This window comes from Erythrolamprus reginae, chromosome Z (genome assembly GCF_031021105.1).
Source record: "Erythrolamprus reginae isolate rEryReg1 chromosome Z, rEryReg1.hap1, whole genome shotgun sequence".
In the NCBI taxonomy this organism is placed as follows: domain Eukaryota; kingdom Metazoa; phylum Chordata; class Lepidosauria; order Squamata; family Dipsadidae; genus Erythrolamprus; species Erythrolamprus reginae.
In genome coordinates this window covers 7,942,266-7,969,403 of record NC_091963.1, presented here as the reverse complement: position 1 = coordinate 7,969,403, position 27,138 = coordinate 7,942,266, and the positions used below count along the sequence as shown (strand labels likewise).

At 41.8% G+C, this 27,138-nt stretch overlaps 1 protein-coding gene across 2 annotated transcripts in view; it reads right to left on the bottom strand.

Annotated features, from left to right (window-relative positions):
- The window catches only part of LOC139154386 (sodium channel protein type 5 subunit alpha-like), a 408,716-nt gene that overhangs the window by 105,277 nt on the left and 276,301 nt on the right, over positions 1–27,138 (bottom strand). The window contains exon 16 of one of the 2 annotated variants that reach the window (XM_070728916.1): positions 9,629–9,769. The exons of the other annotated variant lie outside the window; for it this stretch is intronic. Coding sequence (XP_070585017.1) covers positions 9,629–9,769 — 141 coding nt within the window. The remainder of the gene's footprint in view (positions 1–9,628; positions 9,770–27,138) is intronic. 2 annotated transcript variants of the gene reach the window in all.

Here is a 27,138-nt window from a genome sequence, read left to right as displayed (position 1 = left end):
CTGCACCATAACTTAAAAACTTAGGGGGACAGCAGCCATTCCAAACTCGTAGAATTTTTAATATTGTTATTGTGGCTTAGGTTATTTATTTACCATATTTTTCAGAGTATAATATATCTTTTAGTTATAAAAGTGGGCCTTCTCCGGGTCCCGTCAACTAAACAATGTCGGTTGGCGGGCCCCAGGGGAAGAGCCTTCTCTGTGGTGGCACCGGCCCTCTGGAACCAACTCCTCCCGGAGATTAGAACTGCCCCTACTCTTCCTGCCTTCCGTAAACTCCTTAAAACCCACCTTTGCCGTCAGGCATGGGGGACCTGAAACATCTTCCCCTGGGCATGTTTAATTTATATATGGTATGCTTGTGTGTATGTCTGTTAGTATATGGGGTCTTTTTTTAAATCTTTAATATTTTAAATTGTCAGATTATTTATGATTTGTTTCCACGTGTTGTGAGCCGCCCCGAGTCTTCGGAGAGGGGCGGCATACAAATCTAAGTAATAAATAAATAATAAATAATAAAAATAAATAAAAGGAGTAGTATATACCCTTTTCCTCCCTAAAAGAGGCTGAAAATTCAGTTGCGTCTTATACAGTGGTACCTCGACATACGAGTTTAATTCGTTCCAGACCCGAGCTCGTAAGTCGATCAACTCGCATCTCGAACGAATGCCTTTAGACTTTGTTTTTCGCACCGAGATAACTGGAAGCAAGGAGATTCTTGCGCCACCTAGTGGAAGCTTGGCTCGTATCCTGAATTTGAGCTCGGGTGTCGAACAGAAATTTCACTCGCATCGCAGCTCGTAACTTGGAATACTCGCATGTGGAGCAGCTCGTATCTAGAGGTACCGCTGTACTCTGAATGTAGCTTTTTTAGAAGCTTTTTCCCCCAGCCCTAACTAGGTGCTAATGATCTTCCCAACTTGCCAGCTCTTTTATTGTTACTCTCTGCGAATGTTTTCCAAGCCCTAAGCCTTTGCAGGGTTTTTTTCCCATGATTCTACTGCTCCGAATGTTTCTTTCCAGCCCTAACCAAGCGCTAATGATTTTCCCAGCTCTTACTGGTTTGCAAGTTCTTTCATTATTACTCTCTCTGAATAAGTTTTTTTAAGCCCTAACCAGGGGATAAAATAATGTGCTGCAGCTGACCAGATTAAGGATGCTAGCCAGATGAAGACTTGGTAAAGCAGATTCTTTTCTCTATTTTCCTCCCCCAAAATTAGGGTGAGTCTTATACTCTGGTGCGTCTTATACTCCAAAAAATATGGCATATCCTGCCTTTTAGAGCAGCGGTCCCCAACCTTCTGGTCATCAGGGATCATTTGTGTAGAGAGATATATTTTTCTACATGCTGGAGGGGTGTGTGGTTTTGTGTGCTGCCTGCACCCTGTGGATGGGGCTTTGCTTGTTGGCATGGTCAGGTTTCTGGCATGCCATGGACCAGTGCTGGTCCGTGGACCAGGAGCTGGGGAGGATGTGAGATGGCTGAGCTGAGCTTGTCAAGTGGAAACCTCACAACCTAGGTTCAAGACCTGAGTATTTGCGTCATGGGGTGAGCTCCTGTTAATTACCGCAGCTCCTGCCCACCCAGCGGTTCAAAAGCAGGCAAATGCAAATAGAGAAATAGGTACCAGTTTGGTGGGAGGGCAATGCCTTGGCATGCAATCATGCTGGTCACATGACCAGGGAAATGTCTTTGGACTATTGATGGCACCACCCCATGGCTGAATAGAGGAAATCTTTTCCTTTTAAAAAAATCCTGCCTTTATTTAAAAAAAAAACAAGGCAAACATGTGCTACATTCCTTCCTCCTCTTATTTTCCTCACAATAAGCCCCTGAGGTGAGCTGGGATGGGAGAATATGACTGGCCCAATGTCCCCCAGCTGGCTCTCCTGCCTAAGGCAAGACTAGAATTCACAGTCTCCTGATGAACTAGGCTTACCTAGTTGACTTTCACGCTTATGGCAGGACTAGAACTCACAGTCTCCTGTTTTATAGCCTGGTTTGTCTCAACCACTAAGCTTAACTGGTTCCCTTCCAGTGGTTCTCAACCTGGGGGTCGGGACCTCTTTGGGGGTCTAACAACCGTTTTACAGGGGTCGCCTAAGACCGTAGAAAAAGACAAATTTTCCCTGGGCTGGCGCCTTGGAACATATTTTTACAATCTGACCAATCAGGCGTTTACAGTGGGTGTGTCCCACTTATCTTCCTGCCAATCAGCTCTGTTGGGAGAATTGGCGCTAGACTTATGGTTGGGGCATTAGAAACGTTGAGAACCATTGTGGCTTAAACAAAAAAGATGATCCAAACACATAGAAAGCAATCCCTGGCCCTTTCACTGGGCTGGAGAGAGAGATGTTAAAAGGAAATATCCATATAACATTTGGTCAGTAGCCTAAGAAGAAGCAAACTTGGTCCCAGTTTTTGCTGCGTTTGACTAATAAGTGCTCAGCTAATGGATGACTAATGGAAAAACTACTCAAAGCATTTTTTCCCCAAAAAGGAAGATGGCTTTAAAATGACTCCACTCCTTTGATCACCGTTTTTTCACCAATCGGCTGTCTCACCCATCATTTCTTTAATATACCAGAATTGCCACATTTCTGGCTCAACACACAAAAATCTCAGACTCCTTACACACAAAATACAACTGTGTAAGCAGAGTACACTAAGCCAGATAGTAATTACAGTAGCAAAGAAGGTAAGCAATATAGGTAGTACTCAACTTGTGGCCATTCATTTAGTATCTGTTCAAAATTACAATGGCACTGACAAAAAAGTGGTTTATGGCCACATTTTTATGCTTACAATTCTTGCAGTAACCTCGTGGGCACGGTATCATAATTTGGACATTTGGCAACTGGCATGTATTTATGATGGTTGCACCGTCCCAAGGTCATGGGATCATTTTGTAACCTTCCCAGCCAGCTTCCAAAAAAGCAAAGCCAACGGGGAAAGCTAGGTTTGCTTAATGACCACATGATTCAATTAGTAACTGCAGGAATTTGCTTAGCAACTGTGGCAAAAAGGTTATAAAATGGGGTCAACTCATTTAACATCTGACTCGTTTAGCAATGACAACTTTGGGCTCAAGTATGGTCATAAGTCAAGGACTTTGACTTATGACCACAACAACTGAACCCAAAATTTCTGTTGCTAAGTGAGGCATTTGTTAAGTGGATTTTGTCCCAATTTTTTTAACCTTTCTTGCCACAGTTGTTAAATGAATCTAGCTTCATTTAACTACATAGACTTTGCTTATCAGAGGGTTGTAAAGAGTGATCATGTGATCCTAAGACACTGAAGTTGTCGTAACTATGAGTCCTACAATGGTAGTAAGTGTGAAAAATGGTCATTAGACACTTTTTAAAGCAACATAGTAACTTTGAACGATCACTAAATGAACTCTTGTACATTGAGGACTACCTGTAATATTCTCTTACTCCTAATGTGTTTGGTGGTGGCCTATTTATCAACAACCATCTGCTGCTTTTTCTACTGTTTTCCTTGCCTGTGTGATGCCTGTTCTTTATCATACACATTCATGGCCTTTTTTCTTTTTCCTCCTTGCCTTTCGTAAGCTTCTTAAAACCCACCTCTGTCATCAGGCATGGAGGAATTGAGATACTCCCTTCCCCCTAGGCTTATAAAATTTATGCATGGTATATCTGTATGTATGATTGGTTCTTTAAATTGGGGTTTTTAAAATTACTTTTAATATTAGATTTGTTTACATTGTCTTTTTACTGTTGTTAGCCGCCCCGAGTCTGCGGAGAGGGGCGGCATACAAGTCTAATTAATAATAATAATAATAATAATAATAATAATAATAATAATAATGGCACCACATTCTCCACTTAAGTCTCAAGGCTTCTTCTCAACTCATGAAAAAAACCCTGCTTGAATTGTCAACCTCTCTATTAAAGCACTGCTCTCTCCTCTAAGCAGGCCTCCATCCAACTGAAGGTCAGGTATGCAACATCTGGCATGCTTTTGGGTTCCCCAATTGTGTGCAGGCCCAAGCAAGACAGACGAAAGCAGGATCTACCTCCTTCCTCTACAGCAGGGCTGTCAAACGTTTGGCCCATGGGCTGGATGCATCATACGCCCACGTCCAGTTTATCGAAGGGGCGGGGAAATCCGGATACGTCACATGACACCTCCATGACAACGTGAGTTTGACACCCGGCTCCACAAAATATTTATAAGTGGAGATGTGATGAAGATGACACGACATGCCTCGTAATGTCACAACAGAGGCTCTACAGCTTAATGTTCGCAGTTAATTGCGACACAGAAAAGAAAGGATGGAGTTTGTACTGTAATGACCCAATGGAGGGATAGGCGAAGTTGGCTCTTCTATGACTTGTGGACTTCAACTCCCAGAATTCCTGAGCCAATCATGCCAGCTCGGGAATTCTGGGAGTTGAAGTCCACATGTCAAAGAAGAGCCAACTTCGCCTACCCCTGACCCAATGCATATATCAGGCATGTTCAATCTTGGCAAATTAAAGATTTGTGGACTTCACCTCCCAGAATTCCTCACTTAGCCATGTGTTGTTAAATTCCACAAGTATTTGAATCTTGGCCTCTCTATCTCTCTCTCTCTAAACCCAACAGTGCTTCTTTGGACCTCTCTGGAGATAGTTCTCTTTTGCTAACTTTTATCGGATATGATGCCTGGGAAGAAGGGTTAAAAAAAAATAAAGTTAGATATGATCCTGATGGATTTTTTTTTCTACAATACTGTACAGTGATGTGCCGAAAAGAAGCAGCATGAACAGCACCAGAGCAGAAAATCTACTGTAATGACTGGCAGGCTCCCAAACAGAAGCAACACCACTGGACACTGATATGAAAGAGGACAGGAATTGGCAATAAGGACCATAATTTCAGGCTTGACATGGCTTTGGGCTAACATTAGGATGGGTGGGCAACATTTTAAGTCAATAAAGGGGAATTTTGCAAAATTCACAGTTGGGGAATATTTCCATTAAGTAGCACAAAGAGGGTGCAGGCTTTCAAAGTAAGTAAGCTCTCCAGAACTAACTGACTGATTGGTTGAGTGAATCCTGCGCCAGGCAAGAATCCATAAAAAAAAGGAAAGATGAGAAAGAAGGAAAAAACCCTAATGTTTTTCATCAGCACCTATGAAAATATGTGGGGGATGTTGACTGAATGCATTTTTTTGTTAATTGTCGGAGTAGCATGTGTCATGTTTCACCTGGCACTGAGAAGCTGGAAGAAAATAGGATTCCCTGAATTTTAGGTGAACTTTTCGGTTCCTGAATGGTTTGAGCATCAATTACACCCACCCACCACTTCTCTTTGTAGGAGGAGAGCTGTATTACTCTGCGGTAACAAAGAGTCTAGAGTCTATTAGCACCTTTTTTCAACTAAGACATTTTACTAAGAGACAGATTTGTGTGGCGTGGTTTTTTTTTAAAGTATTCAGTTTACAAGTTTTATCTTGAGATCTGCAAAACTCAAGTTGTAAGATCCTTTTTTTATTTTACCATGTATTTTTTTTTCTTTCCCCATGCCTTCATTTTTTACAATAACCTCCCAAGTGAAGAGTTGCAGGCTCCTTGGAGTTGTTCTAATTGAGCTCAGAATAATAAGGATGCAAGTAGTCCTTCACTTACAACCACAACTGAGCCCAAAATTGCCATTATTGAGCAAGAAGGTTGGTAAATGAGTTCTGTCCCATTGAACAACATACCTTGGCATAGTTGTTACATGAATAACTGCAGTTGTTTACTGTGTTGATTGTTGTGGTTAGCTCTGGCCCAGCTCCTGCCCCAAGGACTGTGGATGTGGGGGAGACATCCACATGCTGCAGGCCTGTTTTGCCCCTGGTGGAATCTGATGATGAAGGCTCCTCTGACCAAGAAGACATGAGTGACAGGGAGGAGGAGAGTGTGGCAGACAGCTCAGAAGGAGATCAATTATCTAGCTCCTTCTTGGATTCAGAACAAGAGTTAATGATACAGCCACGCATGCGGAGAGCGATGCATAGGCAGCAACAACTGAGATATTATTATTAAAGAAAATGAGGCCACCTGTGGTTGGGTGGGGCTGTGGTCATTAGTGAGGCTGCTATAAAGAGCAACCTGTGGGTTTGGCCATTGTGGAGGATTATCTGATCATTGTGTTTCGTGACTGCTTTACTGACTTTGACCTTTTGTGTGCTGATTTTTCCCCGCTTTGAAACTAAACCAGAGCAAAGTGTGTTTCACTTTGTGAAAGAAGAAGGACTGTGAATTGCCTCACAGCTGCAATCTAAGTATCACAGAACTGATAAGGGACTTGTACAAATTACCAGTTTGTTTGGAGACGAGTGCTCTTTGCTATACAAAAAGAGGGCTTAGGTTAAGTGAATTTTCCTTATAAAGAAATTGTTTTGAATTTTCAAACGTGTGTGTGTCTGAAATTTGTACCTGTGAATTTTTGGGAGGAGTCTACCAGAGAGCCCGACAGAACAGTTGATAAAACCGTTATTAAGTGAATCCACTTTCCCTACTGACTTTGCTTGTCAGAGGGTTGCAAAAGGGGATCACGTGACCCCAGGATATGCAACTGTCAAACATGAACCGGTTGCCAGGTATCTGAATTCTGGGCGTATGACAACAGGGATCCTGCAACTGTTCTAAATGCAAAAACCCATCCTGAGTCACTTTTTTCAGGGCTGCTATAACTTCAAATGGTCACTAAACCAATGGTTATAAATTGAGGACTACCTATATTGTCAGATTGCAGACTTTTGATATTTTTGGTGTGTGTGTGTGTGTGTATCCAATACAATTATCTTGCTTTCCATCTTACTAAAATGGTGCATTGTGATACGTGTGGTGGGAAGAAGGGCGGCAAACGAATTAAATACATCTTAAATAAAACAAATGGATAAAAAAAAAATTATTGGTTAGCCCAGGGCTCCTAGGGAAGTGTTCTCTGGTCCTGTTGCTTTTGAATGCAGCTGAATGTGGACTTTTAGCACAGCTCTGAGACGGCTCTTGAGATAGTTCCCAGGCAGTTTAGACTACATCCCAAGAGACCTTGCAAGAGTGGAAACGAAGCCTTCAAAAACAGCAATCTTCCTGCAACGCTTTCTCTCCCTCTCTCTTTCATGTCGACTCTTGGGCTGCCTCATCTAACCCCTGCCTGATTCCACGGCATTTTATGGCCAGATGCCATGTTCTCTGATCCCCTCTTTGTTTATGTCCTCAGTGAAGATTATATTTAATTTCTGGGGCGGAAGCAGTTTAAAGTTAGGGAATAAAAAAAGCATTGGTTGCTGTTGCTGCGTTCGGCCACTGCTTCACACTGGAAAGTTTGACTCCGTACTCTATTAAGACCAGATACTTCTTTTTTCCTGATCCTGCCACTCATTCCAAATGGGCTCAATTCCAAACAATCACATGCTTTTAACAGAGAAATTCTTGCTGGCATTAACACTTTCCATAGAAACATAGAAGATTGACAGCAGAAAAAAACCTCATGGTCCATCTAGTCTGCCTTTATACTATTTCCTGTACTTTACCTTAGGATGGATATATGTTTATCCCAGGCATGTTTAAATTCGGCTACTGCAGATTTACCAGCCATGTGTGCTGGAAGTTTATTCCAAGCATCTACTACTCTTTCAGTAAAATAATATTTTCTCACATTGCTTCTGATCTTTCCCCCAACTAACCTCAGATTGTGCCCCCTTGTTCTTCTGTTCACTTTCCTATTAAAAACACTTCCCTCCTGAACCTTATTTAACCCTTTAACATATTTAAATGTTTCAATCATGTCCCCCCTTTTCCTTCTGTCCTCCAGACTATACAGATTGAGCTCATGAAGTCTTTCCTGATACGTTTTATGCTTAAGACCTTCCACCATTTTTATAGCCCTTCTTTGGACCCGTTCAATTTTATCAATATCTTTTTGTAGGTGAAGTCTCCAGAATTTCCATATTTATTATTTAGATTCTTCTTTCCAGTCACTAGTTCTGACTGATTTTTCTTTAACATTAGATTAATTAATGTTACATAGTTAGAACTGCCGAAATAAACAATCGCACCCAGCCTGCCTTCCATTGAGAACCTCTATACTGCCTGATCCAGAAAGAGGGCTATAAAATATTTACAGACCCTTTGCATCCCAGACATAAACTGTTTCAACCTCTTCCCTCAAGATGACATTATAGGGCATTGCATGCCAAAACAACTAGAGACAGAGACAGGGTTTTTTTCTCTCATGTTATCATTCTGCTAAACAACTAATTCCTACCACACTTTCTTGTTATGCACTAGGACTGTGATGGTGAACACACAAACCCATAATCCAATTGTGAAAAAACAACCCAATTGGCCAACCAAAGTTTGGAAACAAACTTCCTGTAAGCCCGTAGGGTCCATTTTTACCATCCACAGGCTCCTGAGTCTTTCCTGAAGCTTGGGGAGGGCTGAAATGGACTCCCCTGCCCTCCAGGAGGCCAAAAATTAGCTGGCCAGCAGACACATGAAGCTGACATAGGGCAAAGTCTCACGTGCCCTCAGATATGGCTACGCGTGCCATCACTATCACCGCCCTACGGTATTGAACTATGTAGTAAGGCTGTATTACTATTATCTTTCCCATCTTTCCTATTAGTTATTCTTTTAGCAACTTATGTCTATCACATTGCTTTTATTGCATCTTATGACTGTCACTGAATGTTCTATATTAAATAAATATAATTCTTTATTGGCCAAGTGTGATTGGACACACAAGGAATTTGTCTTGGTGCATATGCTCTCAGTGTACATAAAAGAAAAAGATACATTTGTCAAGAATCATGAGGTACAACACTTAATGATTGTCATAGGGGTCAAATAAGCAATGAAGAAATAATCAATATTAATTAAAAATCTTAAGGATACAAGCAACAAGTTACAGTCATACAGTCATACATGAGAGGAAAAGGATGATAGGAATGATGAGAAAAAACTAGTAGTAATAGTAGTGCAGACTTAGTAAATAGTTGGACAGTGTTGAGGGAATTATTTGTTTAGCAGAGTGATGGCATTCAGGAAAAAACTGTTCTTCTTGTGTCTAGTGGTCTTGGTGTGAAGTGCTCTGTAGCGATGTTTTGAGGGCAGCAGTTGAAACAGTTTATGTCCAGGATGCGAGGGGTCAGTAAATATTTTCCCCGCCCTCTTTTTGACTTGTGCAGTATACAAGTCCTCAATGGAAGGCAGGTTGGCAGCTATTGTTTTTTCTGCAGTTCTGATTCTCCTCTGAAGTCTGTGTCGGTCCTGTTGGGTTGCAGAACCCAACCAGACGGTGATAGAGGTGCAGATGACAGAGTCAATGATTCCTCTATAGAATTTATAATACTAATTTATGATGATTGCATCTTATGGTTATGATCATGATTATCACTTGTTGCTTGTATGTATACTAACAAGACAAGGAGGCAAATTCCTTGTGTGTCCAATCATGCCAATAAGGAGTATTCCATTCCATTCCATCCCACATTCTATTCTATTCCATTCCCATGCATATTGTGGCATGCAACCCAACCACCACCAGCTAATTTTACTCCATGCAGTTTCAATCGTGGCTAGATAATGGCATGCAGAAAGCTCCTGGCATCACCATTACCTCTTGCTGGTCTGATGGTGGAAGAACCACCTCTGATTTTGACAGCTTGTCCATCTGCAACTCACTTAACTCTTCACAAAACTCAGAAGTCTGGCTTTCGATCGCTGTGCTTGTGTAGTGTTGCTCCTTCAGTTGCTTGTCCTGGCAGAAAAAACCCTAAATATATTTATTTACTCCATTTCCTTTTGCAGCAGGAAATATGTTTTGTTTTTTTTTTGGTGGATTGGGCCCCCAGCGCACTGAGAGAGAGAGAAAAACAGCCTCCAATATATTCATCAAAAGTCACACTTTTAAGTAAATCATGAAAAGGAAAAAAGAATGATACCTGTAGTGCAAATACAGTGATACCTTGTCTTACAAACTTAATTGGTTCTGGGATGAGGTTCTTAAGGTGAAAAGTTTGTAAGATGAAACAAAGTTTCCCATAGGAATCAATGGAAAAGTGATTAATGCGTGCAAGCCCAAAATTCACCCCTCTTGCCAGCCGAAGCGCCCGTTTTTGCACTGCTGGGATTCTCTTGAGGCTCCCCTCCATAGGAAACCCCACCTCCGGACTTCTGTGTTTTTGCGATGCTGCAGGGGAATCCCAGCAGGGGAATCCCAGCATTGCAAAAACGAGTGCTTCACTGGCAACGGAAGTCCAGAGGTGGGGTTTCCCAGGGAAGGGAGCATCAGTGAAATCGCAGCATTGCAAAAACACCGAAGTCCTCGAAACCCCACCTCTGGACCTCTGTGTTTTTGCAATTTCACTGAGGCTCCCCTCGCTGGGAAACCCCACCTCCGGACTTCCGTTGCCAGTGAAGCACTCGTTTTTGTGCTGCTGGGATTCCCCTGCTGGGATTCCCCTGCAGCATTACAAAAACATGGAAGTCCAGAGGTGGGGTTTCCCATGGAGGGGAGCCTCAGGGGAATCCCAGCAGTGCAAAAACAGGTGCTTCGCTGGCAACAGAAGTCTGGAGGCGGGGCATCCCAGCGGCGGCGGTGGGTTTGTAAGGTGAAAATAGTTTGTAAGAAGAGGCAAAAAAATCTTAAACCCGGGGTTTGTATCTTGAAAAGTTTGTATGACGAGGCGTTTGTAAGACAAGGTATCACTGTACTTAGGACCACTTAATTGAGCCCAAATTTTCTGTCATTAGACAGGACAGGTATTAAGTCAGTTTTTCCCCATTTTACAATCTTTCTTGCAAGTGAATCACTGCACTTGTTAAATCAGTGGCACCGTTGTTAAGTACATCTAAAGCAGCTAGGTCGCTCCAAAGAGGAAGCCTACAGAAAAGGTGATGGAACGCTGTACAATCAGGCCAGAAATGTATTAACAAGGGAGATCAGAGCAGCAAAAAGAAGCTACTCTGAAAAGATAAGGAATCAGTTCTCAACAAATGAACCAGCAAACGTGGGAAACACTTAAAAACATCACCGGTTAGTGGCAAACCTCTTTCGCAGGAGGAAGTCAACAATTGGCAGATGACCTGAACATGTTTTACTGAAACCTAAATCCACAACTTCCATCTCAGACACATCAAACAACAGCCAAGTTTATCCCACTTGACTATGTAAATAATAATCACATCTGGTGAAAGCTTATTAGAATATATAAGATACAGTTATGAATTATTAATTAAGACCAACATCTGTTTCTCATGCTACATATATTTTTCTCTCTCTCATTTTTTGGTAAATTTTATAAGCTATATAGAATTTTTAAAGTTAGCTATAACCTGGCTTAAGAGAATATACACAGTTCTGATCATTGCTGTGCACTTATCCATATTTTATTAAGTGTATTTCAATTGATGTATTGTTTTGTTTTTTTCTGGGTTTTTTTTTGCTTTTGTATGATTATTGTATTTGTATTGTTTTACGTATTTATATTTGTAAATAAAAAAATATTTTAAAAATAAATAAATAAACAACAACAGTCAAGTGTCCTACAACCTTCCCTATCTCACTGGGCCCATCACCTCTGGTGATTATAGAGAAATCCAGGAAATACATCAGGTCCAGAGAAGATAACAACTCCTTTTTGCTTAAAAACTTATGCTACCCAACTGGCCCCATCTTCACCTGCATTTTTAATAAATCAGTAGAGTTGTGCTATGTTCCTTCCTGCTTCAAATGCTCCACTATCATCCCAGTGCTGAAGAAACCCTCCATCTTAATCTCAGTCATCCAGGAACGGAATGACTAAAACTGGTTGCTCTAGCATCTGTAGTCATGAAGACCTTTGAAAGATTACTGCTCGGCCGCCTGAGAACCATCACAGATCCACTGTTGTAATTTGCATACTGAGAAAATAGATCGATAGATGATGCTGTTAATATGACTCTGCACTATATTTGTTTATTCAATTTTTTTATGCCGCCCCTCTCCTTAGACTCAGGGCGGCTTACAACATGTAAGCAACAGCATTTTTTAACAGAGCCAGCATATTTCCCCCACAATCCGGGTCCTCATTTTACCCACCCTTGAAGGATAGAAGGCTGAGTCAACCTTGAGCCAGTGTTGAGATTTGAACTGCTGACCTGAAGATCTAGCAGTCAGCTTTAGTGGCCTGCAGTACAGCACTCTACCTGCTGCGCCACCTCAGCTCTCTCTATATACCCTGTAGGATATATTATTTATTATTTATTATTACTTATTATTATTTATTGGATTTTTATGCCGCCCCTCTCCGCAGACTCGGGGCGGCTAACAACAATGATTTAAAAAAACAGCATGTAACAATCCAATTAATAAAACAACTAAAAAACCCTTATAGTAAAACCAAACATATATATAGGATATATAAATATCCTATATATCCTTTATATCCTCCAGCATCTTAAATCTCCAAAGACCTACGCAAAGGTCCCTTTGACTTCAGCTCAGCATTCTATTCTGTTCTGTCTTCTCAATGACTTTGCTTGTCAGAAGGTCTCAAAACAAGACCCTGGGACATTGCAAGCATCAGTCAGTTTCCAGATTACATAACCATGGGGATGATCATAAGTATGAAAAACTGTCATAAGTCATCTATTTAGTGCTGTTATAACTTCAAATGGTCACTAAACTAATTGTAATTTGAGGACTACAGTAGTACCTCTAGATACGAGTTTAATTCGTTCCAGAAGGGAGCTTGTATGTCGAACAACTCGTTAGCTTTAGACTTTGTTTTTCCCCTCCGAGATAACCAGAAGCAAGGATTCTTGCGCCACCTAGTGGATGCTCAGCTCGTATCCTGAATTTGAGCTCGGGTCTGGAACAGAAATTTCTCTCCCCTCATGGCTCGTAACTTGGAATACTCGCATGTGGAGCAGCTCGTATCTAGAGGTACTACTGTATCTGTCTATGGAAAGTAGATTACATAATTTCTGATTCACTGATTGGATCCAGGAGAGTTTGAAACAGATCTAGGCTAATTTCGTCACAGGAGCCTCTTAATTCTGATGGTGAGATGACTTTTGGTTCAGGTAATCCTCATATAATGGTCCTCGTGGAGACTTTCAGCTCCATCACTGTTGAGGACTACGTCTACAGGTTTGGTAGGAAACCAATACATCTTCCATCTCAAATTACTGTTAAGTGTGAAGGGAAATCCCCTGGTTTACAAGGTTCACAAAGTGGGTCATAAGGAGGTATTTTCAAGCAGAACTAGCTTATTAAATAGTTTTCTTCATCCCTTCATGGTTCATTCTTCTTGCTTTCTGAAAAAAGCTTGATTAATTTGCTGCTCATACTTTGAAAGCAGGCAAGTCATTATCTACTGTTCTGAATCACACTGTAATTATTATTATTATTATTATTTTTTTGCAAATCTGGTTGATCGCATAGTTCCCTCTCAGTAGGGAAAATCTTTACTATATACCCGTACAAGTGTTCTCAGTCTGTCTAGCATCCATTAACCACCCCTATTGAAAAGATGCTTTGATTTCACAGTAAATTAATTTAAAATTAAATACCGACTTCCTGCTGCAGAGAACATGGTGCTCCATGTATATTTTAATTTACAATAAATTTCATTTTTCATGCTTCTAGCTGTACCCTGTGCTTAAGGAAGTGCCCATGTAATTGCAGGCCATGATTTTAAATCAATTCTCCCCAAGCCAAAGATCAATTTATAGTCAGGAGAGTAAATTTTTGGTCGCCACTGGAAACAAACCACAAGGTGCCAAAGGAATAAACCGTTTGCAAGCCAGTATGAGATATCTCTCATATCATCCCCTCCTCCCCTCCTCCCCTTACTTCCTAGACAGCTTGAATTTTCTTCCTGTTCAACCCAAGTGACGATCATAATCCAAATAATTCAATTCATCCAATTTCTTTAAACATTAGTTGGATCAAATTTTACATTTACTGACAAAGAAGTAAAGGCAGACTTGTATAGTTCTATTTCAAACCATTTCGCTCTCATCAGTTAGCCATACCCTTCTGAGATTTGAACCCGGGCTCAAACCCCAGAAGGGTATGATTAGATGATGAGAGCTAAATAGCTTAAAATAGATTTATACTAGTCTCCCTTTATTTCTTTGTCGGTAAATATAAAATTTAACATAAAAAAAATGATTTGTCATGAAAGCGACTGTCTGCAAAGGCTCCTGGATTGGGGCTGAAAGGCGAAAGCTGGAGCAGTATGTTCCATCCCATAGACCAGATTGCCCTGGTTAAAAATAAAAATTAATTAATTGGGTTGTTACGTGAAATATTGTAGAGGTACAACCACAATTGGGCCCTAAATTTCCATTGCTAAGCAAGACAGTTGTTAAATGAGTTTATCCCTGTTTTACGACCTTTCTTGTCACGTGATAAATGAATCACTGCAGTTGTTAAATGAGTAACATGGTTGTTAAGTGAATCTGGGCTTCCAGTTGACTTTGCTTGTTGGAAAGTTTCAAAAGTTGATCAAAGAGTCGTAAGTATGAGCCACTCGTCAAGCATTTGAATGTAAACCAAGCAACCATGGGGATGCTGCAATGGTCGTAAGTGTGGGGAAAAAAGGCCACCTTTTTCAGTGCTGTTGTAACTTTGAACAGTCACTAAATAAACTGCTGTAAGTCGAGGACTACCTGTAAAACGATGCAGCCTGCCTTGAGGTTCCTTGAGTCACATAAGGGGTACAGTAAGGAACAGCAAGATAAGCTGGAAAGTTTTGCTTGAAAGCAAAATGGCCTTGCTCGGAATCTGTTCTTCTGGTTTTTCAGATGGTTAATTTTAGACCCTGTCTGAAGTTACATCTTGAGTGGAGGAGGCAAGAGAGAGAGAAAAAGAGAATTTAGAATGCCTCCTTTTGCTAAAAAAAAAAAATTAAAAATTTCTGCAAAATGAGGAACAGCCTTGCATGGAAAGTGGAGGCCACGGAAAATAGGAAAGAAAATTGCAAAACTTTGAAATAATTAATGTGAAATACAGTTGAATTTAACATCTGGATATTTTGTACAGTACAGGTAGTCTTTGATTTACAACATGTTTTCGACTTAACAATAGTTGATTGCTTGAAGCTACAAGGGCACTGAAAAGAAAGTGTCTTATGGCCATTTTTCACACTTACGTCCATTGCAGCATCCCCAGGGTCACCTGGCTCACTTTCAGATGCTTGGCAACCGACTCACATTTACGACGTTTACCGTGTCACGTGATCCCTTTTGCGACCTTCTAACAAGCAAAGCCAATGGGGGAGCCAGAATCATTTAACAACAACTCACCACCTTATGAACTCCAGTGACTCACTTGTGGCGAGAAAAGCCATAGAATGGGGCAAAACTCACTTAACAAATTACTCACTTAGCAACATAAAATCTGGACTCAGTTGTGGTTGTTAAGTCGGGGACTACCTACATAAACATAATTCAGAAATAGGATGGCACGGTAGATTCTTATTTTTTAATTTTGGTAATATCCTTCATTTCCTGCAATTTAATTCCCCATGGCAGTGATGGCAAACCTTTTTTAGTTCTTGTGCCAAAAGTGTGTGCGTATGCGTGTGCGTATGCGCGTGCATGTGCCCACATCCATTCCCTCCCCCCATGCATGTGTGCTGCCCCGCGCTGCCCCTGCACATGCACACAATTCCTCACCACCATCCCTAGGCACGTGTGCCGGCCTCCCTGAAGTCTGGAAACGGTGAAAAAATGGGCAAACCAGAAGTTCAGAAAAATGGACTTTGTTGTGCTGTTTTTTGCCCTCTGGACCCTTCAAGGGAGCTTCCCTGAAGTGTTTGGAAAGTGAAAAAGAGCACAATGAGCAAACCGGAAGTCCGTTTCCCGAACTTCCGGTTTGCCCGTTTGCCCTTTTTCACACTCCAGGGCTTCAGGAAGCTTCCCTGAAGGCTCTGAGTGCAAAAAAACACCACAATAGCTAAACTAGAAGTCTGTTTCCCCAAACTTCCGGTTTGCCCGTTGGGTAGTTTTTTGCACTCTGGGGTTTCAGGAAGCCTCCAGTGGGTGAATCTGCCTTCCCCAAAACCGAATATCAACTGGCTAGAGCGCACATGTGCACTGCAGCTGACATAGGGCATATGCTCACATGCCTTCCGATATGGCTCTGCATGCTACCTGTGCCATACATGCAGGGGCGGGCTACCAATTTTAGCCCTACCGGAACATGCAGGGAGCGTACCCCACTGCACGGAAGCAAACCCCCCCCAGAAATTGGAGACAAGAGCGCCTATCTCTCGTGACCGGCAAAATAAGGTAAGAGCCGTCCTGCCCCGCCGCCCCCGGCCCACTGCGCTGCCAGCATCTGTCCCCCGCCCCCTGCGCCAGCATGAACGATGGGAGCTGCCAGCTCCCATCTGCCCGCCACACTGCCAACCACCACCAAGCCGCCACCACGCCCCCTGCGCCAGCACGAGTGATGGGAGCTGCCGGATCCCATACGCCCACCACATTGTCAGCCGCTGCCCTGATGCCGCCACAAGTGGCCTGCCTGTTCCACCACTCCTGGTCGATTGGCCATGGCGCGGGGAGCAGGCAGGGCGGCCCCGAGCTCTCTGCTCTCCCACATGTGCCGAGAGATGCCACCAGAGAGCAGGCCACCCGGCCAGAGCTTGGGCAGGCAGCTATGGCTTGATGTCCCCAGCTGCCACTCTAGGCGCTGCAGCGAGATTTGGCTGCTGTGCATGTGCAGCAGCTGAAATCTTGATTTGACGTCTTTACAGATTTGGGTAAAAATTGCTGTTTCCAGTAATTTTACATGAATTGTGCCGGTTGCGGGTGTATGCCCAGCGGCAACAGAAAGAGCCTACACGCTCTGTTTCTACTGGTGGAACGACGTTCCCGACCATTCCGGCTGTTGCCCATCCCTGCATGCGTGCCATAGGTTCGCCATCGTGACCCTATGGATTGTATGACTGTTGAAGAGAAAGCTAAAACCAAGGAAATCTCTCCCCCCCCCCGTAGTGTCTGTTTGTGTTAAAATTACTTTCCGCTGAATGCGAAACAATTACTTATTTTTGCTGCAAAATAGCAGTTATTGATAATACAGAACCCCAGTGTGGGAGGCTTATGTAATCTGCCTGTAAGTGTTTGATGCCAAGCGCTGTGTTGCCAAGGCAGTATTCATTATAACAATATTTATTGAATCAATGTTTCCCTTAATTTAAAAAATACAAATCATGATGTGAGACAAATAATTAGGCAGATGCACAAACAAAACGGGCTCAGAAGGGAGTAGCTATTTGTCCAGTGGCTTTAAGATACAGGAACTTAAATGAACAATCCTATAAACTTATGTAAAAGATAAACGAAACCGTTCTGAAGAAAGTCCTACTGAGTTCAGTGGATTTTCCTTCCAAATTAGTAGCTTAAACTAGGCCAAATGAACTATTTTTTCCTACAACACCCAACTACAATTGAACAGCATTATCATTGCAAAGAGAAAGCTAGTGCCCCAGAGAGATGGTTTGTAGCCGAGAAGCCTTCTTCAACATGACCACAATTGAGCGCAAAATTTCCATTGCTAAGTGAGAAAGTTGTGAATTTTGCCTCTTTTTAGGATCTTTCTTGCCATGGTTTTTAATTGCTATTGTTAACTGATTAATATGATCGTTTAGTAAATTTGGCTTCTCCATTATTTGTTAGAAGGTCACAAAAGGAATCACGTGACCGAGGGACACGGCAACTGTCCGGAAAAAATGAGATAACTCTGAACAGTTACCAAATGAATTGTAAGTCGAGGACTATCTGTACAGTGGTACCTCTACCTACAAACGCCTCTACTTATGAACTTTTCTAGATAAGAACCGGGTGTTTTTGCCTCTAGATAAGAACCGGTTTTTGCCTCTTCTCAAGAACCATTTTCCACTTACAAACCCGAGCCTCTGAAACTGTAACCGGAAAAGGCAGGGAGAAGCCTCCGTGGGGCCTCTCTAGGAATCTCCTGGGAGGAAACAGGGCCAGAAATGTGGGGAAAAGCCTCCGAGGGGGCTCTCTAGGAATCTCCTGGGAGGAAACAGGGCCAGAAAAAGCGGGGAGAAGCTTCTGTGGGGTCTCTCTAGGAATCTCCTGGGAGGAAACAGGGCCAGGAAAGGCAGGGAGAAGACTCCGTGGGGCCTCTCTAGAAATCTCCTGGGAGGAAACAGGGCCTCCACCCTCCATGTGGTTTCCCCAATCGCACACATTATTTACTTTTACACTGATTCCTATGGGAAAAATGCTTCTTCTTACAAACCTTTCTACTTAAGAACCTGGTCACCGGATGAATTAAGTTCGTAAGTAGAGGTACCACTGTATTTATATTCAGGGAACTATTTTTTTTAAAAAAAGAAATAAGAATAGCATCCCGTTAAATGAGGTCACACTTCTGAAATGGTGGAGCCAAAACGTAGATTCTTTATTTCAGCCTTAATACAGAGTGTGACACGTCAGCTAAGATTTAAGTAAAGGTAAAGGTTCCCCTCGCATAGGCGTGCTGATCGTTCCTGATTCTAAGGGGCGTTCCAAAGCCGAAGAGCCAGTGCGGTCTGAAGACATCTTTGTGGTCATGTGGCCGGCATGACTAAATGCCAAAAGTGCACAGAATGCTGTTACCTTCTCACCAAAGGTGGTCCCTACTTTTCCTACTTGCATTTTTTATATGCTTTCAAACTGCTAAGTTGGCAGAAGCTGGGACAAGTAACGGGAACTCACTGTTGAGAATATTAAGATTTAACATTCCGCTATTTAAGGAATCGTTATGCAATCCTTCTAGTCAAGTAGTTCTCAACCTGGGGGTCGAGACTTACTTACTTACTTTCTTACTTTCTTACTTTCTTACTTACTTACTTACTTACTTACTTACTTACTTACTTACTTACTTACTTTTCTTTCTTTCTTTCTTTCTTTCTTTCTTTCTTTCATTTGATTTGATTTGTATGCCGCCCCTCTCTGTAGACTCGGGGTAGCTAACAACAGTAATAAACAGCATGTTGGGGTCGAATGACCATTTCATAGGGATTGCCTAAGACCACGCGGGAAAAGACAAATTTCCCGTGGTGTTAGCAACTAAAGCTTCTATTCTGGCACCTTGGAACATATTTTTACAATCCAACCAATCAGGCGTTTACAGTGGGGGTGTCCCTCTGACCTTTCTGCCAATCAGCTTAAAGCTCTGTCTAGAGAATTGGCACTAAACGTATGATTGGGGGTCACCACAACATGAGAAACTGTATTAAGGGGTTGCAGCATTAGAAAGGTTGAGAACCACTGATCTAGACTTAAAGGACAGTTAACAATTCAATATTGTTCTCTTAATCAAAACCAGTTCCAGATATACAAGTAGTCCTCAACTTACGATAGTTTGTTTGGTGACTGTTGTTGTTGGCTCTGGCCCAGCTCCTGCCCCAGGGAATGGGGAGGTGGATGCAGGGGAAAATTCAACATGTCACAGGCCTGTGTTATTGCCCACAGAATCAGTTCAGAGTTTAGTTTCCTCGGACGAAGAAGAAGGTGGGAGTGACTCAGCAGAGGAGGGCTTGGCACACAGCCCAGGCAGTCAATCTCCCTTATCTTCCCTTGATTCCGATGATGATGTTTTGGACTCACGCAAGCGCAGAATTATGCGTAGAAGAGACCAAGTAAGAACATATTACAGGAAATAAGGGAGGCCACCTGTGTTTGGGTGGGGCTCCAGTAATTAGGGCTGCTGCTATAAATAGCAGCATGTGGGTTTGGCTGTTGTGGAAGAATATCTGATCAGAGTTTGTCAGGAAACTTGTGTTGCTGGACTTTGTTGCTTTTTCACGCCTTTGAAACCAAAGCAGAGCAACGTGTGTGTGTGTCACTTCGTTGGAAGAAGAAGGGGTGTGAAGTTTCTTCACAGCTGCTAGCTAAGTACTTAATGACTGCTTAAGGGAAATTATACAGACTACCCGGTTGTTTTGGGAAGAGTGCTCTTTGCAATTTTGTGATAAAGAACATTGTTTTGAATTTTCAAACGTGTGTGTGTCTGAAATTTGTACCCTTGAATTTTCGGAAGGCTCCTATCAGAAAGCCCGGCAGAACAGTTGACCATTCAAAGTTACAACATCACTGAAAAACTTGACTTATGACCATTTTTTCACACTTGTTTCAGTATCTCCATAGTCACACGATCAAAATTCAGATGCTGGGCAACTGGTCCTCACCCTTATGACCAGTGCTGTTTTCCTGTATTCGTGTGATCACCATTTGGTTCCTTGGCAACCGCCATGTATTTATAATGGTCACAGCATCTTGGGAATCATGTGATCACCATGTGTGACCTTCCCAGCTGACTTCCAAGAAAGACAGATTTGCTTAATGACCTCATGACTTACTTAACTGCACTGATTCACTTAACAACTGTGGCAAAAAAGCCGTTGTAAAATTAGGTCCAATTCCAGTGATGGGCTCCTATGGGTATGGTCAGGTACATAGAACCAGTAGCAAAATTTTGATCCCCCCCCCCCCCATCTGTGCTCTGGGCATGTTTTTCCTATTGCAGTAAATGAGGTTGAATGTGTATAATTTTAGAAGAGCGCTCTCTCTCTCTCTCTCTCTCTCTCTCTCTCTCTCTCTCTCTCTCTCTCTCTCTGTGTGTGTGTGTGTGTTATCGTCTATATAAACTGTATGTGTATGTACACACACACACACAGTTTATATAGAAGATAATGTATATTTCTGTGTACTTGTGTGTAATATGTATGTACACATATGGCATATATACATAGAATTAAATAGTACATTTTGGATGTTCAGTAATAGTAAATAGATAGGGAAATTGTATCTCTTTGAGGCGAGAAGAGGCCAGGCACCCTAACCCTAACCCTTGATGTGAGTGATATCAAGTTGGCCACCTTTAAGCCAGTCACATGACCTTTAAGCCATCTCCCGGTAGCATGATTGTTAAGCCACTTTCACCTGGTCTTATGGCTGCAAGCCACACCCACAAAATAAGCCACGCCCACAGTGTAGAAGTGAAATTTTTTTGCAATCCTTCAGTACCTGATTCACTTAACAACTTCCTTTCTTAGCAATGGAAATTCTGGTTCCATTTGTGGTTGTATGTTGAGGACCACTTATAGACAAGGGAAAGTCTTTCGTTGTTTATATTCTTCCTGTGCCTTTATGCATATGATAACGTTTGAAAATGGATTGCATTTTCATATAATTATATGGTAGATGATACATTTTATTCCTTTATAAAGTACATTAACTCATCCTCCATCCAGGATAAAATCCATTAAAAAAATGTGTGCAAAGAAATAAATAATCTGCTATCATCATTGTGGGAAGGAAAAAAACTCCCTGTCATCCTTCAACATCTACACCAGTCGCCTACCTGATCTATCTTTGACCTGCCAGTGAACTCCAGACAATAAAGCAAAGACCCCCTTAAGCCTTCCTGCTAATTCTGATAACTGGGCCGAAACTGACTTAAGTGCCTCCTGCTACAGAGAATTGGCCAATATTGGCAACTTAATTAAAACTAAGGAAAATCCCCTGAAGATATATCTGTCCAGAGTTATTGATTGAGACAGGCGGCTATAAAAATTGATTAAATAAATAAAAGATATGAAAATCCCTCACACTCACAATAGGCCTCCTCAATCTAAAACCATCAACCAAGGTCATCTGCTTGACCTACAAAAACATAAATATTGCAAAACCTCGCCAGGGCAAAAGTTGTGTTTCCTCTCTGCCACTAACCCTAACACTCTTCATTCTCTACTACACCAGTGACCTTTGTGATCACATCACAAGCAACTGTGTTCTCTTCACCGACCATGTCAAACTCTTCAACACCACTGATAACACAGCCATCCTCCAAAAAGACCTTGACACTGTCTCTGATTGTTCTAATACGTGGCAAGTTGCAACTCCAAATCTCAACCAACAAATGCTCTGTTCTCCACATCAGCAAAAAAGAATCAGAACTTCAAATATAAACTGAATAAACAAAATCTCACAGACAAGCCCCACTCAGTAAAAGACCTCCGAATACTAATATCTAATGACTTTAGCGCCAAAGCCCACTGCAATAACATCGCCAAAAAGGCTTCAAGTGTTGTTAACTTAATCCTGCATAGTTTCTGCTCCGGCAATCTCACACTACTCAACAGAGCTAACAAATTTTTTGCCAGTTCCATCCTCGAATACACCTCATCTGCTTGGAACTCATACTGCATATTGGACATTAACACCCTTGAAAATGTCCAAAGATACTTCACCAGAAGAGCCCTTCACTCCTCCATCCAAAACAGAATACCCTACAAAACTAGGCTTTCAATCCTGGGATTTGAAAGCCTTGAACTCCGATGTCTTAAACATGATCAAAGTATTGCTCACAAGATCATATGCTGCAATGTCCTACCTGCCAATGACTACTTCAGCTTCAAACACAACAACACAAGAGCACACAACAGATACAACAACATTAGCACATTTCCCAGGAGGTGGGCTGTGTTCATGAGTTTCTGTACATGTAACCAGCCTTTTTTTAATTAAAAAAAAATCCTGACCATTTTCTACTGGTGAATAAACCTCCCTTCCCTTTCACTCTCCCCTTCACAAAACCTGGCTCATATAAACCAAATGATGCAGGTATAGAACAGGTGGTACCTGGCTCAACAACACTAGTTGCAAGAAGGATTTAGGCATCCCAGTAGACAATCCCTTAAAGATGAGCCAGCAGTGTATTGTGGCTGCCAAAATTAAGCCAACACAATCCTATGCTGCATAACAAAGAGACAGAATCAAGATCAGGACCAACATCCTTTGCCAAAAGTCCTTGAGGTGACTTATAATACCACTTTATAATGCCTTGGTATGACGACCCCTGAAATATACTGGGTCCAGTTTTGGTTGCCATGATATAAAAAAGGTACTGGGACGCTAGAAAGACTGCAGGGAAAAGCAACAAAAATGATTATGATTTCAAAAGATGACTTCCAAATGTAAAATAATGCACTTGGGGAAAAGGAATCCTCAATCTGAGTATTGTATTGGCAGTTCTGTGTTAGCACAAACTTCAGAAGAGAAGGATTTAGGGGTAGTGATTTCTGACAGTCTCAAAATGGGTGAGCAGTGTGGTCGGGCGGTAGGGAAAGCAAGTAGGATACTTGGCTGCATAGCTAGAGGTATATCAAGCAGGAAGAGGAAGATTATGATCCCGCTATATAGAATGCTGGTGAGACCACATTTGGAATAATACTGTGTTCAGTTCTGGAGACCTCACCTACAAAAAGATATTGACAAAATTGAACGGGTCCAAAGACGGGCTACAAGAATGGTGGAAGGTCTTAAGCATAAAACGTATCAGGAAAGACTTAATGAACTCAATCTGTATAGTCTGGAGGACAGAAGGAAAAGGGGGGACATGATCGAAACATTTAAATATGTCAAAGGGTTAAATAAGGTCCAGGAAGGAAGTGTTTTTAATAGGAAAGTGAACACAAGAACAAGGGGACACAATCTGAAGTTAGTTGGGGGAAAGATCAAAAGCAACATGAGAAAATATTATTTTACTGAAAGAGTAGTAGATCCTTGGAACAAACTTCCAGCAGACGTGGTAGATAAATCCACAGTAACTGAATTTAAATATGCCCGGGATAAACATATATCCATCCTAAGATAAAATACAAAAATAGTACAAGGGCAGACTAGATGGATCATGAGGTCTTTTTCTGCCGTCAGTCTTCTATGTTTCTATGTTTCTATTAGGGGACCGGAGGCTAAAACATATGAAGAACGGTTGCAGGACTTGGCTGTGTCTAGTTTAATGAAAGGAAGGACCAGGGATTACGTGATAGCAGTGTTCCACAAAGAAGAGGGAGTCAGGCTATTCTCCATAACACCTGAAGGCAGGACAAGAAACAATAGATAAGAACTAATCAAGGAAGAAAGCAACTTGGGACGAAGGAGAAATTTTCTGACAGTGAGAACAATTAATCAGCGGAACTACTCGCCTCCAGAAGTTGTGAGTGCTCCATCACTGGAGGTTCATAAGGAGAGCTTGGACGTCCGTTTGTCTGAAGTAGTGTAGGGTTTTGTGCTTGAGCAGAGGGTTGCACTAAAAGACCTCCAACAACTCTGTTATTTAGGCTTATCCAACATCACAAAACACCCTTTTGGAGGATCAGCACCTTTGCTTGGGATTGAAATGAAACCAGAACTGATGATAAGTTGGACTTTGGGTAGAAAGCATTAAATAAGTAAGATGACCTAGTTGACAAAGCTTTATTTCATGGCTCCACATATTATTATTATTATCTTAGAGCTGGGAAGCAGTGTAGAGCAAATCTTTGACATAATCTTACTACCTGGTACGAAATGATCTGTCACTGTTGAAGCACAATCTGATTTCCGCATTGCTCTGCTATTAACACAAAAACCCACTGTCTTCCAAGGTTAGACTAAGACTCCTCAAGTGCTGCCTAAACCAAATAATGCAAATTGACTGATGACCTATACTTGATTTTGTTTGATAGGTTGTTAGTACAAGTAGTCCTCAACTTACAACAGTTCACTTAGTGACTTTTTAAAGCTACAATGCTACTGAAGAAGTGACTTTTGATTAGTGTTTTTCGGACTATAAAACCCACCTTTTCCCTAATCTTAATATTTATATATGTTTATAACTCAAATGTCGTATTTCTTAGTATATATAGGCATTAAAGTTCTAGCGGTGAAAAGGAGGGGGAAAGAAAAAAAAAGGAAAGAGAGAGAGAGAAGAATCTGCATTTAGTGCAGACGTTTTTATGGACGACTTTTGTTTGGTTGTAGTGTGGGGAGTATATAGGTGATATAATGGGTGTATATAAAGATTAGTTATTCTAAAGGTAGTTAATACGTTTATAGTGTGTATTGGGTTAGTTAGAAGACAGATAAAAAGAGATTTAATATATTTTCTTGTTGCAAATTTAATTAGTTTTTGGTTATTACATTCCCTTTAAGACACCTGTGTATTACAACTCACATGTATTACAATTCTATCATAAATGTTTTGTTTTTGAATTCTCCCTCCCCTTCCTACTCTACCCCACCCCCAACCCTTCGTTCTGTCCCCCTTCCCCCCAATCCCTTTTCTTGTTTTTAATTATATTTGTAAATAAATAAAGTATATTTTCAAAAAAAAAAAAAAAACACCACCTTTTCCCTCCCTAAAAGGGGCTGATAATTTGGGTGAGTCTTATATTCTAAATGTAGCTCTTTCCCCCCTCCCCAGCCCTAACTAGCTGCTAACAACCTTCCCAGCAGGCTCTTTCATTGTTACTCTGTGAAGAATGTTTTCCAAGCCCTAAGTCTTTCCAGGGTTTTTTCCCCATTGCTCTACTTGCTTTGAATGTCTCTTTCCAGGTGCTAACAATGTTCCCAGCTCTTACTGGCTTGCAAGCTCTTTCATTGTTACTCTCTCCAAATAAGTTTTTAAAGCCCTAACCAGGGGATAAAATAATATGCTGAAGCTGACCAGACTAAGGACACTAGCTAGATGAATACCCGATAAGCAGATTATTTTCCTTATTTTCCTCCCCCAAAACTAAGGTGCGTTTTATACTCCGGTGCAACTTATACTTGAGAAATACAGTATTCTTCACATAATCCTTGCCAAATCTCCCTGGTCACTTGATCAAAATTCAGACACTGGTTCATATTCATGACAGTCATGTCACCCCTTTTTGTGAACTTCTGAGAAGTAAAGTCAACGGGGAATCCAGATTCACTTAACAACCATGTTACTAATTTAACAATTGCACTGATTCACTTAGCAAATGTGGCAAGAAAGGTCATAAAAAGGGGCAAAAGTCACTTAAGCACTATCTCTCGTAGCAATGGAAACGTTATGGCTCAATTGTGGTTGTAAGTCAAGGACTGCCTATAACAGTAATGGACGTGCGCTATCACACATTCGTGAGTGCCCACACCCATAATTCAATGCCTGGGGAGTGCAAAAACAGCTTCCTCTGCCTCCCGGAGGTCTTCTGGAGGCAGGAAACAGCTTGTTTTCCAACTGCTAGTGGGCCCAGTAGGCTTGTGTTTTGCCCTCTCCAGGCTTCAAAGGCTTCCCTGGAGCTGGGGGCAGTGTTCCCTCTAATTTTTTGGGGGGTGGGCGGAAAAGTATAGTGTCTGAGCAGCAGTCCCTTCGGGACTGGGCGGCACAGAAATAATAATTAAATTTCCCTCTTGGCTTCTGGGCAGGTTTGGAAAACTCTGAGTTGATGATGATTTTTAAGTGAGCGATTGCTCACTGCTCAGCTTAGAGGGAACTATGGCTGGGGGAGGGTAAAAACGCCCTCTCCCATTCCCATGGAGGCTCTCTGGAAGCCAAAAACGCCCTCCCAGAGCCTCTGGGCAAGCCAAAACTCAGCTGGCCGGCACACACATGCATATTGGAGCTGAGTAGGGCAACAGCTCGAGTGCTAGCAGATATGGCTCTGTGTGCCACCTGTGGCCCCCATGCCATAAGTTCGCCCCCACTGGCCTATAATCAGGTGGAGTGACAATGAAGTCAGAAGCATTTGATGAGCCGGGGTGGCACAGAAGGTAGAGTGCTGTACTGCAGGCCACTGAAGCTGACTCTAGATCTGAAGGTCAGCGGTTCAAACCTCACTACCGGCTCAAGGTTGACTCAGCCTTCTATCCTTTCGAGGTGGGTAAAATGAGGACCCGGATTGTGGGGGCAATAGGCTGGCTCTGTTAAAAAGTGCTGTTGCTAACATGTTGTAAACTGCCCTGAGTCTAAGGAGAAGGGCGGCATAAAAATCGAATAAATAAATAAATAAATTTCAAATTTGGGGGGGGGGGGAGCAGAAGAGGACTTATCATTTTGCCAGTGTTTTGAAGATGCATTTATATTTTACCTTCTCTCTATGTATGTTTTTATTCTTTTCTGAGGTTTTTTTGTTGTTATTTATACTTGGTTTTTTTTATTGTTACCCTACCTTTAAATTGCCTACTTTGCCTGGATATACAAATTTGCAAAATAAATACATTCTGGGGTTGTCCATTCTATCTGAAGTTCACAATCAAGAAGCATAACGTTTTATTGCTTTGGGGCCCACAGTTGCCACATTACTCTAATTAATGGAATGAATGGATGCC